The sequence below is a fragment of the Salmo salar genome, chromosome ssa01 (assembly GCF_905237065.1).
Source record: "Salmo salar chromosome ssa01, Ssal_v3.1, whole genome shotgun sequence".
In the NCBI taxonomy this organism is placed as follows: domain Eukaryota; kingdom Metazoa; phylum Chordata; class Actinopteri; order Salmoniformes; family Salmonidae; genus Salmo; species Salmo salar.
The window spans coordinates 123974392-123989396 of record NC_059442.1 but is presented as its reverse complement, the minus strand read 5'-3'; the positions used below and the strand labels follow the sequence as shown (position 1 = coordinate 123989396).

General features: G+C 42.0%; 2 protein-coding genes across 3 annotated transcripts in view; one reads left to right on the top strand and one right to left on the bottom strand.

The window, feature by feature from the left end:
* The first annotated feature begins 1991 nt into the window (after positions 1-1991).
* LOC106561351 (vimentin) lies at positions 1992-4343 on the top strand. The gene is made up of 4 exons (XM_014125205.2): positions 1992-2626; positions 2969-3646; positions 3890-3933; positions 4034-4343. Exons 1-2 carry the CDS (start codon positions 2137-2139, stop codon positions 3643-3645), a joined length of 1167 nt encoding a protein of 388 aa, XP_013980680.1. The 5' UTR covers positions 1992-2136; the 3' UTR covers position 3646; positions 3890-3933; positions 4034-4343.
* Positions 4344-5724: 1381 nt separating this feature from the next.
* nop14 (NOP14 nucleolar protein homolog (yeast)) overlaps positions 5725-15005 on the bottom strand; it is a 30725-nt gene continuing 21444 nt past the window's right edge. For both annotated transcript variants that reach the window (XM_014124428.2, NM_001139917.1), the window contains 3 exon segments: positions 6901-7019; positions 6199-6354; positions 5725-5929 (listed from right to left, as the gene is read on the bottom strand). In XM_014124428.2, the coding sequence (XP_013979903.2) occupies positions 5827-5929; positions 6199-6354; positions 6901-7019 (378 nt within the window). In that variant the 3' untranslated portion in view covers positions 5725-5826.

Genomic DNA, 15005 nt, shown 5'->3' with positions numbered 1-15005 from the left:
TTATGCTGCAGTAGTTTATGTGTCGGGGGCTAGGGTCAGTCTGTTATATCTGGAGTATTTCTCCTGTCTTATCCGGTGTCCTGTGTGAAATTAAGTATGCTCTCTCTAATTCTCTCTTTCTTTCTCTCTCTTGGAGGACCTGAGCCCTAGGACCATACCTCAGGACTACCTGGCATGATGACTCCTTGCTGTCCCCAGTCCACCTGGCCGTGCTGCTGCTCCAGTCTCAACTGTTCTGCCTGCGGCTATGGAACCCTGACCTGTTCACCGGACGTGCTACCTGTCCCAGACCTGCTGTTTTCAACTCTCTAGAGATAGCAGGAGCGGTAGAGATACTCTCAATGATCGGCTATGAAAAGCCAACTGACATTTACTCCTGAGGTGCTGACTTGCTGCACCCTCGACAACTACTGTGATTATTATTTGACCATGCTGGTCATTTATGAACATTTGAACATCTTGGCCATGTTCTGTTATAATCTCCACCCGGCACAGCCAGAAGAGGACTGGCCACCCCTCATAGCCTGGTTCCTCTCTAGGTTTCTTCCTAGGTTTTGGCCTTTCTAGGGAGTTTTTCCTAGCCACCGTGCTTCTACACCTGCATTGCTTGCTGTTTGGGGTTTTAGGCTGGGTTCCTGTACAGCACTTTGATATATCAGCTGATGTAAGAAGGGCTATATAAATACATTTGATTTTATTTTGATTTGATTGCTACCTACTGAACATGAGGTATTTATTCACCCTCTCTCTGGTCAAGAGAAGACCAAAGATTGAGGCCTTCACAATGGAATGAGTATGGTGCTATAGGCATGGAGGCAGCATACAGATACACCCACATCACACTAATGCCAGCAGCAAGCTAAACATGACTCACTACTAAACATGTGGTATATCAATGTATTAATTCCTCATTTGGTGAAGACATGTGCTTCTACACCTGCGTCTCTCACATGAATGTAGAGCCCTCACAGGGGACTGACAACTTGGGCTGGAGGGATCACACAGATACAGATACACCCACATAGACAAACCACACATTTAGCTATGTAATACATAGCTAATGTTAGATAATACAAGAGGTTTACTTCACCATTTGGCCAACTAAAGTAATTGCATGTCCATGAATGAAGAGATGAGTGAAAATGTCATGAAAGGAGGGGTTGTAAAGGGATTTCAATGTGATTCAAGTGTGCGAGCGAACTGTAAAAACGAAAGAAACCAATTGTCTCATGAAATGCAGATTTCCATTTTTGACAGTTCAGATTACAACTTTTAAACATCTCCAAACATTCCAATAGCGCGCAGTTGCATGTGCTTTAGACCATTTTACTGACAAATATGGGTTGTCCATAGTTCTAATATAGGCTTTTCTTACGGTGCACTAATAGAGGCAATATAATCTAAAATATCAAGGAATAGATTTACTATCATTATAACCTTATTTGTCATGACACATTATCCTGAGACTACATGGAAACTCAAATGAAGCATTACCCTAATGCTCTCCTTAATACCGTTCCCAGCATTAGGAAGACTCTTGTTATTCTTGGAGATGGTTAATTGTTCAAAGAATGTCTCCACTGCAATGGTGTCTGACATCTTGATTGTGTGAGAGAGGCTTCCGTGGGGCTGTGTTGGAAAGTCTTACAAGAAAATCTGTTGCCAAAGAACCGTCACTTCGTCAGTGTTTCCCAATGTGCTTGATGGCCTCCATACCCTCCCGAGTCCCTAGCAGTGCCCTAAGTAAGAGTGAAAAATAGCGGGCATACATCCTCATATCACTATTTCACACGGAGGCGTGGGCCGCACAAACTCCACCCGTCACCGCTACTAACAATGCAATGCTAGCTAGCTAATGAAGACTGTTGTGCTGCAGGTCTTTGGAAGAGAGTGATGATCCACATTTAAAACATGTCAAAACCCTGCGAGAGTTTCAAGGGAGTCCGAGACATTCTTTGTGGCCCTATAAAAGACACGGGTCGATCTGAGAGACTGTCAGTACAGTAGCAAGGTGGGCCAGCCAGCAAAGAAAGAGAACACAAGAGGCCTTCAAATCCTTTTTGGTGGAATTGGAACTATACTCAAGAAACAAAATCTGATTCTAGAACACACTTTGTAACACACTGAGAAGCAAACATGAGAGGAGCTTCCTATTCCCAGAAATCCCAGTCACTGCAGGTGAGTGGCTCTCGAGGCAGTATGCGGGTCCAGAGCCCCTCTCCCTCCCGGTGTCGCGGTTCCTCGTACAACAACCGTGGACGGTCCGGGTACCAGGGTGGCAATTTATCCTCCGCCGTGGAAATCGGCACAGAGATACACCAGCAGCATGCCAACGAGAAGGAGGAGATGCAGGAGCTGAACGTGAGGTTCGCCGGCTACATCGAGAAGGTTCAGGCCCTTGAACAGAGGAACGCTCAGCTGACTGCAGAGCTCGCCGCCCTACAGGGCCGCTTCAAGGGAGGCCCCACCGGCATCGGAGAAGAGTATGAACTCAAGTTCAAGGAGATGAGGGAGCTGATTGAATCTTTGACCAATGAGAAGGGAGCTGCTGATATCGAGAGGGGATACATTGAGGAGGATGTGGAGGTGTGGAGGCTGAAACTGGAAGAGGAGCTGGCACTGAAAGGTATGGTACCAGTCCCACACTGATCACTGGCTGGGGAGATCTACTGATCTCGATCGTCTTCTATATTGACATTATTGTATGATGATATAAACCAAATTTCCATGAAGAACGCAGGATTTCTAGTTATGATTTTGTTCCTTGAATAATCAAATGTCAAATTTGACTACACAATGTTTCTAGACATACCGTTGGTTGATTGAGATTTTTTGTACTCGTAGGGGTGTATGATCAGCCAATGTATTGTCTACATACACCAAGTGAATCTGATCCCAATAGTATAATAACATTGTTGTTGTAATGTTTTAAAACATCTACTCATCTCCCCCGTTTATCCATCTCCAGATGAGGCAGAGATGATCCTGAGGGAGTTCCGTCAAGACGTAGACAATGCCACCCTGCAGAAGGCGGAGCTTGAAAAGCGTGTCGAACAGCTGGTGGCCGAGATTGAGTTCCTCAAGAAGCTTCACGACGAGGAAGTCGCCGACCTCATGAAGCAGATCGAGGACTCCAAGGTGACTGCGGAAATTGACGGTGACCGCCCAGACCTGGCCGCATATCTGCGCAACATGCGTGCCGAGATCGAGGCTGTGGCGGCCAAAAACGTACAAGAAGCCGAGAAGTGGTACAAGGGCAAGTTCGAAACCCTCAAAGAGGTTGCCGGCAAGAAAGAAGTGCAGATGAAGTCGATTAAAGAAGAGATCACCACTTTCCACAACCAGGTGACAGACCTCCAGAACCAGATTGATGGGCTGAGGGCACGCAACATGGCCCTGGAGCAGCAGCTGGAGGACATGGAGATGGCCCACATGGATAAGGTCGGAGGCCTGGAGGGCATCATTGCCCAGCTGGAAAACCAACTCTGCGAGACCAAGCTGGAGATGGGCAAGTACCTGGCTGACTACCAGGAGCTGCTGCACATCAAGCTGAAGCTGGATGCCGAGATAGCCGTCTACAGGAAGCTGCTGGAGGGAGAAGAGAGCAGACTGGGGATCTCGGCAGGGAAAGAGCCAGAAGCTTAAGGTGGGTTGATCACCGATGGATGGGTAACAGTAGTGTCCTCAAAGTCTAAGTGGTGCTTGTTGTAGAGAATGAGCTACAGTGAAAGTTGTGTGACTGACTGGATGGCTTTATGGCTTGTTGTGATGCTAAGGCTTAAAGGAAAATGTGTTTACATCAAAAAATTATTTGAATATTTACTTGCAATACCAAAGCACTGTTCACACTTTCAATACTGCATAACTGAAACATTTATTATATTTGTAGGTGTCCAAATATCATTCGAGAGAGAGAACTTCAAATAAAAAAAGGTACCCACCTTATAATTTCGTCACTTTCAATTGTGCCGTTTACTATCAGGCCATGTACTGATTCAATCCTCCATATGAAACCTTTTTCTCCTCCATGTAGGAGCGGTCACAGAGAGGACCACCTCAGTGTGGAGACCCACACAGCTGCCAGACTGTCTGCCTGAGCACCCTACCGTCTCTCCCACCCGTCAGCCCTCACAGACTTAATTGCCCCTGCCAACTTCTCCCTCCCCTACCCAATCTCCCCCCGTCCAACCCTCGTACCTCCCCCACCCACCCCTTTCAACACTCCCCACTCAGGCCCTCAGCACCCTACCTTCTCCCCAAGTTCTACCCATCACAGCTTCCGCTCCCCTGACCAGCCCTCGTCATCGGTCGCTCCAAATCCTGCCCGACCCGGTCAACCTCTCTCGAATGCTGGAGCACCCTACTCATGGTTAACTCCTCAAACAAAAACATTCCCTTTATTTTAATTTAAACCTTGTGACTCACCCATTTTATGTAAGATAACTGAAGCCGTTTACATAAATGTATACCCACTACTACATAATAAAGCTTAACTTGAGTGCATACAACTGGGTTTTGTTTCTGGTATTGATTTTTAATCTTTTAATACTTTGTCTAAAATGATGTCTGGGGTTGTCAGAGATGTAGGAGCTCCCAACCACTTTGTATTAGAATAACCAAAACATGACTAGAAATTGTTACAGCACACTGAAACGTGGGGAAACACTAAAACCTTTCCACTCACATGAAATGAAAGCAACATAAATACAAAGATAATGTTTAATACTTTGAACAAAAGCATTTTTTTTTGATGTACATGGTAAGATTACAAAGTCAACCAGGCTGATCTGTCAGAACAGGAATTACAAGATTGTTAGAATACTGTTATTGCATCAAATGCTTGTTTTATGCAAAAGAATCGTAAATTTTTTTTAGAACACTAATCTATGTGTTTGGACTGAAAGTGGGCCTCTGGGAGATTTGACAGAAGATGTACGTGGTCTTTGGGTGATAAGCCTAACAAGACCGCATTCCATAGCATGAGTTAATGTTTCTGTACTGGGTACCAAGGGGAGATGGCTCCAGGGCCAGAACCTGGTCTCTACACAGTGAGAAGTTTTACAGCCGATACTATTTGCGGAGAATTATTGGTATCTTTCATACGAATCATAACATTGTGACCCATTCCATACATCTGCTGTTTGTCATGAACATCCAGGAGGATGGACTTTGCTATAAAATTCTGTGGCTCAAATCCGCTTGGTGGGATCTCAACGAATTTCCTACGGGGGGGCTCGTTGACAAGCCCCATTACTACAGTAATTAAATAAAGTTCACATTTACGTCATTTAGCAGACACTCTTATCCAGAGCGACTTGTTTTGAAGAAATGTAAGTCTCCTTTTGATTACAATAATTCCACGACAGGTCTCAGACTAGACATAACATAGTACACATATATCCGGGACACTCAAATTATTTTTGAAATGTTACGTTTGGTATGGTTACACATAAAGCAAAAACTAAAGTAGGGTGGTTGGGTGGGTGTATAATGCAAACATCTAGCTCCCCAAAGGTTGCATGTTTGAATCTAACCACAGACAACTTTAGCATCCAAGCCTAGCTAACGTTAACAAATTGGAATTTGTAACAAGTTCTGTAAATTAACATATTGTACGTTTTGCAAATTAGAAACATTGTACATTTAGAAAATGTGTGACATTGTACAAATTGTAATTCATAACATGAAAAGGATGATGATATCCACAAATTAATACAAATCATGCACGTTGTTCTCAGCAATTTTATTTAGCAATGTTGAAAACAAAAGTACAATAGAAAATACTACAAAGTTTGTAACTGACAATACAAGGCCGTTTTGAATAGGTCAGTGTCTGCTGTTCTTCCTTCTCTTCAGAGCCTTCCACTCCCCCTCCTGGGTGGCCAGACTGCCAAAAAGCTCCTTCACCTTCCTCTTCCTTTCCGCATCCCTACACACAAAGAGGGAAGCAAAAAAATATCAGGTCATCTGCACATGAAAAAAAAGTCCATATATTTCAAAGTATTTTTTTAAATAAAAGAACAAAGGTTAAGCGGGGGGGTAGTAGAAAGGTGAAGGGCACAGAACGGAAAGTGGCCAAGACGGGGCTCAAATACCCATCACCAAGGGGTATGTAGTCAGGAGTTGGCAGCGCTACCACTAGACCAGACTCTGGCATGTGTTAGTTATAGTGATAAGTGTATGTAATGTCATACAGACCTGCCCATGACCTCGTTGAGTTTCTCTCGGGCCAGGAAGCGGGTGTCTTTACGGATCTCTCTCAGAGCTCCCTTGAACTCTTTCTTATACTTGTGGTTCAACCTTTCCTTCTCCCTCTCCTCCTTTGTGTTCCCTCGCTTTTTCCCATAGTCCAGCCTGGAATTGAGAGGTTTACAAAATGGAAGGTGACACTACAGGGGAACATAGTTCTTTTGTACTCCAATTTTCATAGGCGTTTGTTATACATAAATGAATTTAGTTTCACACAATCTTTCTACAATCTATGATGTAAGCCAAATGGGTGCATGTGACACTACAAGGGAATTACAATCCTTCTCTATCTTAATCTTAATCTGGGGTGGCAGGTAGCCTAGTGGTTAGAGCGTTGGGCCAGTACCCGAAAGGTTGCTAGATCGAATCCCCGAGCTGACAAGGTGAAAATCTGTCATTTTGCCCCTGAACAACGCAGTTAAACCCACTGTTCCCCAGTGGGCCATCATAAATAAGAATTTGTTCCTTAACTAACTTGCCTAGTTAAATAAAGGTTATATAAAAAATTTAATCTTCAGGGGGGATAATGCTACGCAAATAACTGAAGATGAGTCTCACACTACAATCTTGGATCGAAGATAACATTACAAGGGAATACAATCGCTTTCTTTTTCTCCACACAAATAACTGAATTTAGGAGGTCTCACTCACACTTCTACAATCTTTGGTGTGAACAGTTTGAGGGGAATGGGTTTCTTCTTCTCAAACACCAGGAGAGGACGTGACATCAGTGAACCGGATATGGCCGCAAGGATTTCCCCATGAAGGTCCTGGGACAAGAAGATAAAAGAAAAGTGCTCAATATTAGAAAATTGAAAGCATACAATTAACATCAATACTGAACCAGATAAATGAAAGGTTAAATGTTAGGAAAATATTACACTGAAACAGTTACCATACAAATTGAAACAGCACAAAGCAAATTTAAAATCAAATGTCATTTATAAAGCCATTTTTACACCCAACTGTGACAACGTGCTTTATAGTTAGTTACCCGGCCTATAAATTACATTTCAATATGTAGTAAAAAAAACTCCTCTACAAAAACACCATGTGGAAGACAACTTGCAAGTAAACAAATCCTACATCAATTGCAACTAGTGGTGAAATAGTGAGTATTTCTGTGAGGGTGAGCAGCTGAACTGTGACAATGCTCCATTGTAATAAGCATCTTGCTAGCCTGTGTGAAGGTAATTTATATACTGCTTTACCCCTATTCCCATTCCAAGATGGGAAAAAAACAAGGACTGACTATAGTATCAGGTGAGGGGTAGTCCAAGTTTGGGGGTCAATTCCCATTTCAAGTCAGTCAATTCAGGAAGTAAACGGAAACTAAAATTCTCCTTATAAAATTAACCGTGACACGGACCACGGGCAGGGTAGGTTACTTTCTAAATGTTCCCAGTTATAGTTACTAGTTAACAGTCCAAAATTGTTAATCAGTAACGTAACCTTTAGGTTACCCAAACCCAGTAAGGTAATCTAATTACTTTGATAATTTTGGATTACTTTACCCTTAAGAGGCATTAGAACAGAGGTAATTTCCCCCCGGGGCCGCATTCTGTCTTCAACGAGGCCTGGACGACCATACTGTAAATTGGTTAGATTTATATATACAGTACCAGTCAAGGGTTTCTTTATTTTTTACTATTTTCTACATTGTAAAATAATAGTGAAAACATCAAAACTTATGAAATAACACTTATGGAATCATGTAGTAACCATAAGTTTTACACAAATCAAAATATATTTTATATTTGAGATTCTTCAAAGTAGCCACCCTTTGCCTTGATGACAGCTTTGCACACTTGGCATTCTCTCAACCAGCTTCATGAGGTAGTCACCTGGAAAGCATCTCAATTAACAGGTGTGCCTTGTTAAAAGTGAATATGTGGAATTTCTTTCCTTCTTAATACGTTTGAGCCAATCAGTTGGGTTGTGACAAGGTATGGTTGGTATACAGAAGATAGCTCTATGTAGTAAAAGACCAAGTCCATATTATGGCAAGAACAGCTCAAATAAGAAAAAAAGAGAAACGACAGTCCATTACATTAAGACATGAAGGTCAGTCAATAAGGAACATTAAGAACTTTGAAAGTTTCTTCAAATGCAGTCGCAAACACCATCAAGCGCTATGACAAAACTGGCTCTCATGAGGACCGCCACAGGAAAGGAAGACCCACAGTTGCATCTGCTGCAGATAAGTTCATTAGTTAACTGCACCTCAGACTGCAGCCAAAATAAATGCTTCAAAGTTCAAGTAACAGACACACCTCAACATCAACTGTTCAGAGGAGACTGCGTGAATGAGGTCCTTCATGGTTGAATTGCTGCAAAGAAACCACTAGTAAAGGACACCAATAAGAAGAAGAGACTTGCTTGGGCCAAGAAACACAAGCAACGGACATTAGACTGGTGGAAATCTGTAATTTGGTCTGATGAGTCCAAATTATTTTTGGTTCCAACTGCAGTGTCTTTGTGAGATGCATAGTAGGTGAAGGGATGATCTCCGAATGGGTGGTTCCCACCGTGAAGCATCGAGGTGGTGGTGTGGTGGTGCTTTGCTGGTGACACAGTGATTTATTTAGAATTCAAGGCACACTTAACCAGCATGGATACCACAGCATTCTGCAGCGATAGTACAACCCATCTGGTTTGCGCTTAGTGGGACTGTCATTTGTTTTTCAACAGGACAATGACCCAACATACCTACCTCCAGGCTGTGTAAGGGCTATTTGACCAAGGAGAGTGATGGAGTGCTGCATCAGATGACCTGGCCTCCACAATCCCCAGACCACACCCCAATTGTGATGGTTTGGGATGAGTTGGACCGCAGAGTGAAGGAAAAGCAGCCAACAAGTGCTCAGCATGTGGGAATAAGTTATGCACCGATATTACATTTTTGTCCTATACCGATATCCAATATTTTCCTTGCCAAAAAAAACGATACCGATAACTGATAGTACATCTTTTAGCGGCCTTTTAAGCATTCTAGTACAGTTAAATAGTTCACACACACACTAGAGGTCGACTGATTATGATTTTTCAACGCTGATACCGATTATTGGAGGACCAAAAAAAGCCGATACCAATTAATCGGCCGATTGTTTTGTTTTTGTTTATTTATTTATAATAATGATAATTACAACAATACTGAATGAACACTTATTTTAACTTAATATAATACATCAATAAAATCAATTTAGCCTCAAATAAATTATGAAACATGTTCAATTTGGTTTAAATAATGCAAAACAAAGTGTTGTAGAAGAAAGTAAAAGTGCAATATGTGCCATGTAAAAAAGCTAAGGTTTAAGTTCCTTGCTCAGAACATGGGAACATATGAAAGCTGGTGGTTCCTTTTAACATGAGTCTTCAATATTCCCAGGTAAGTTTTAGGTTGTAGTTATTATAGAAATTATAGGACTATTTCTCTCTATATGATTTGTATTTCATATACCTTTGACTACTGGATGTTCTTATAGGCACTTTAGTATTGCCAGTGTAACAGTATAGCTTCCGTCCCTCTCATCGCCCCTACCTGGGCTTGAACCAGGAACACATCGACAACAGCCACCCTCGAAGCAGCGTTACCTATGCAGAGGAAGGGAAACAACTACTCCAAGTCTCAGAGTGAGTGACGTTTGAAACGCTATTAGCGTGCACCCCGCTAACTAGCTAGCCATTTCACATCGATTACATCAGCCTAATCTTGGGAGTTGACAGGCTTGAAGGGGTGGGTATCATTTGTGGAACGTTCCAACAGGAATCTGATACAAAAAAGGTAAAGTAAAAGGTTGCCAACCAACAACGCATACAAAGTAGCAAAGCATACAAACCTAGCTAACTAGCTGCCGAATAGGCATCAACTCACCACGTAGCTTATTCTTAATGTTTGTCTATAGGCAACCAGAGTGAGGACAGACATTTTTCGGAATAAACGTGATGAGTGAAAAACGCAATGAAATAGACCACTCACTACCCGGTATCTTATTCTGCCGCTATACAACTTTGTATGCGTTGTTTTTTGGCAACCTTGTTATTTACGAAGTTTTTGGAATAGATTCCTGTTGGAACGTTCCACAAATTATACCCACCCGGTTTGAAGTCATAAACAGCTTGAATCACAGCGAAGAGCTGCTGGCAAAACGCACAAAAGTGTTGTCTGAATGAATGCTTACGAGTTATGTTATGTCATGTCAATGTTATGTCATAATTACGTAAAATTCTGGCAAATTAGTTCGCAACGAGCCATGCGGCCCAAACTATTGCATATACCCTGACTCTGCGTGCAATGAATGCTAGAGATGTGACAATTTCATGTTAGCAGGCAATATTAACAAAATATGCAGGTTTAAAAATATATACTTGTTTATTCATTTTAAAGAAAGGCATTGATGTTTATGGTTAGGTACATTGGTGCAATGACACTGCTTTTTTCACAAATGCGCTTGTTAAAGCAACACCCGTTTGGCGAAATAGGCTATGATTCAATGATAAATTAACAGGCACCGCATCAATTACATGCAACGCAGGACACGTTAGATAAACTAGTAATATCATCAACCATGTGTAGTTAACTAGTGATTATGTTAAGATTGACATCTTATAAAAAAAACTAAGTTTAATGCTAGCTAGCAACTTAACTTGGCTTCTTGCTGCCCTCGCGTAACAGGTAGTCAGCCTGCCATGCAGGGTCCTCGTGCGTTGGATTGGATTAGTAACCGGAAGGTTGCAAAAACGAATCCCCCCTGAACAAGGCAGTTAACCCCCGTTCCTAGGCCGTCATTGAAAATAAGAATGTGTTCTTAATCTGACTTGCCTAGTTAAATAAAGGTGTAAAAAATAATAATAATATATATAAATAAATTATTTAAATAAATAAATGTATATATATATATATATATATATATAAAAAAAGGCAATTCGGTGGCCAAAAATACCGATCGCCGATTGTTATGAAAACTTTAAATCGGCCCTTCCGATTAAATCGGTCGACCTCTAGCACACACACACACAGCGGTCTAAGGCACTGCATCTCAGTGCAAGAGGTGTCACTGGTCCCTGGTTCGAATCAAGGCTGTATCACATCCGGCCGTGATTGGGAGTCCCATAGGGCGGCGTACAATTGGCCAGCGTCGTCCGGGCCGTCATTGTAAAAAAGAAATTGTTCTTAACTGACTCGCCTAGTTAAATAAAAAGGTTACACACACTAAAAAGTTATTTTGTTGGTATGTCCCCACTACCAGTAAAACATAATCAAAACCTATTTATTTCACTTACTTGCGGTGCTGTTTCTTTGTTTATTCGTTTCATTCTCAACCAGGATTTCTATGGAATGCCGTTTGGGTCTTTGCGTGTCAAAAGATGCACGTTTTGTGAAGCTAGCCACAATAAGGATTAGGCACAATAGTAGAATTTGTGGTTCACCTTCAAAATAAAAGTGAGAATAATTCTACTATGTGTTCATTTGCATCACTGTCAATGACATACTTTTATTTTGAAGTCAAACAGCAAATTCCATTATTGTGTGTAATCCTTATTGTGGCTAGCTTCACAACACATAACCCGGACCGGTCGAACCTCACTAGCCAGATGAAGCTAGCTGGCTGCTTATAACGTTAGCTTTAGGCAACAGGATTAAGTAGCTGGCTAGCTATTTATTTTCATGAACTGAAGTTCAATTTCAACAGGCAAACAACAAGTGGCAACCTAGCTAATACTTACAAGTATTCCTAAATCATTGCTAAGAATAATGAAAATGACTGCAGTTTCTACTGGTCATTGATTTCAGGCTGGTTGTGTTGGTGCTACCTAGGTATCAAGCTAAAGCTAGCTACCCCAGAAGTCGCGGTCAAACAAATGATGCTTTACCAACGCTGTACTGTAAACACATCGTTCGTGGACGGTGTTTGCAGACTTTTTTGTACAGCTTTGACAGTGCTACTGTATCTTTCTTGACACGCAAAGACCCAAACGGCATTCCGTAGTATGCATGTTGTGAAGCTAATAGCATTACTGGGTATCTCCGGTAGGGCAACATCTGAAAAATAGCACACTTGGAAGTGTGTACCGGTGCTTGACCAGTACCGGTGATCACCCACGACAGAGAACAATTGATTGTCAAGGGCAATGAACTCCATTATCTTGGCTTTAATGGATTACGCCTTTGAGTTGTCTCGCTGAAATGTTCTTACTCTTTCAAATGATTGCTCGACTTGTTGACTGCTCGATCCACACAGCAGACAGTGGGCTGCTGTGTTGCACGTGTAGCGCAAAATATTTACGTGGCGTCATTACGTCATGAACCTATGTTACATAGGTACGCACGGTAGCTTTGACATCATTTTTTTTTTAGCATCGCCATTAAACTAGACATCGGGCCGATACCGATGTTGGCATTTTTAGCTAATGTCGGCCAATTCCAATATGTTCACTGATATATCGTGCATACCTAGTGGGAACTCCTTGTTGGAAACGCATTCCAGGTGAAGCTGGTTGAGAGAATGCCAAGAGTGTGCAAAGCCATCAAGGCAAAGGGTGGCTACTTTGAAGAATGTAAAATATATTTTTATTTTTGAACACTGAGTTACTACATGATTTCATGTGTTATTTAATTATTCTACAATGTAGAAAAGAGTAAAAAATAAAGAAAAACCCTGGAATGAGTAGGTGTGAAACACATTCAAAAGTTTGGGGGTCACTTAGAAATGTCCTTGTTTTCCATGAAAACATATATGAAATGAGTTGCAAAATGAATAGGAACTAGTCAAGACATTGACAAGGTTATAAATAATTATTTTCAATTAAAAAAATGGTGTCCTTCAAACTTTTCTTTCGTCAAAGAATCCTCCATTTGCAACAATTACAGCCTTGCAGACCTTTGGCATTCTTGCTGTCAATTTGTTAAACTAATCTGAAGAGATTTCACCCCATGCTTCCTGAAGCACCTCCCACAAGTTGGATTGGCTTGATGGGCACTTCTTATGTACCATACGGTCAAGCTGCTCCCACAACAGCTCAATAGGGTTGAGATCCGGTGACTATATAATGGAGTGGCCAGCACAGACAGAACACCAGCTGACTGCTTCTTCCCTAAATAGGTTTTGCATAGTTTAGAGCTGTGCTTTGGGTCATTGTCCTGTTGTAGGAGCAAACTGTCTCCAATTAAGCACCATCCACAGGGTATGGCATGGCGTTGCAAAATGGAGTGACAGCCTTCCTTCAAGATCCCTTTTACCCCAGACATTCACATTGCCTCCACCATGCTTGACAGATGGCGTCACACACTCCTCCAGCATCGTTTCATTTTTTCTGCATCTCACGAATGTTCTTTGTGATCCGAAATCCTCAAATCTTCCTCTTTCAGTGTCTGTTCTTTTGCCCACCTTTTCTTTTTATTGGGCAGTCCGAGATATGGCTTTTTCTTTGCAACTGCCAAGGCGGCCAACATCCCAGATTCGCCTCTTCACTGTTAACATTGAGACTGGTGTATTGCGGGTACTATTTAATGAAGTTGCATAAAGTTGCTTTAGAGAATTTGGATGTACGTCCAACCGGTCTTACAACTGCAGACCATGTGTAAGCACGCCAACCCAGGACCTCCACATTCAGCTTCTTCACCTGCAGGATCGTCAGACCAGCCACCCTGACAGGTGATGAAACTGTGGGCTTGCACAACCAAAGAAATTCTGGACAAACTGTCTCAGGGAAGCTCATCTGCATGGTTGTCGTCCTCACCAGGGTTTTGACATCAGTGGGCAAATGCTCACCTTCGATGGCCACTGGCAGGCTGGAGAAGTGTGCTCTTTACGGATGAATCCTGGTTTCAACTGTACCAGGCAGATGGCAGAATGTGTAAGGCGTTGTGTGGACGAGCAGTTTTCTGTTGCAAACGTTGTGAACAGAGTGCTCCATGGTGGCGGTGGGGTTATGATATGGGCAGGCATAAGCTATGAAAAACCAACAATTGCATTGTTGGTTTAACTATGGCAATTTGAATGCACAGAGATACCGTGACGAGATCCTGAGGGCCATACACCGCCATGCCCTCACGTTTCAGCATGATAATGCACGGCCCCATGTGGCAAGGTTCTGTAGACAATTTCTGGAAAATGTCCCAGTTCTTCCAAGGCCTGCATACTCACCAGACATGTCAACCACTGAGCATGTTTGAGATGCTCTGTAGCGATGTGTATGACTGTTCATTATTTCTTTTTTTCTACTCAAACCACCCACGGGACAGATTGGACCCCCTGCATTAGAATTAGACAAGAGGGATCCATCAAACGCATAGTGGTCTCTGACTTGTGGTCAGACTCGCTTAGTTGGAACAAACTTACATTTGCACCTATTTATTTTCAATGCAATGTCATTGTTAATGTTTTTTTGCAAACACCCTTTCCGAATTTAAAAGTTATCCAAGAAGTAATTTAGTTTTCAAAAGTATTTAGATTTTTTCTGGTAACATAACTGATTACAGGTAGTTTTTTTTGTAATCAGATGTAAAAACTCCAAGGTTCACCGCCCAGTGGAAGACATGTAAAGCCATTGACCTCCTTACTGTTACTATTTATTAAGCCTGGTAAATGTTTCAATGACAGATGAAGGGAATGAACATGCTCAACTATCCTCTTGCAACAAAAAAAACTAATTAATACAGTGCTTGATTGACTAATTTAACTAATCCCTGATTTGTAAACCACAAGACTTTGTAATGGTCTTCAACTTTTGAGAACATGAGAAATGTTTTACTG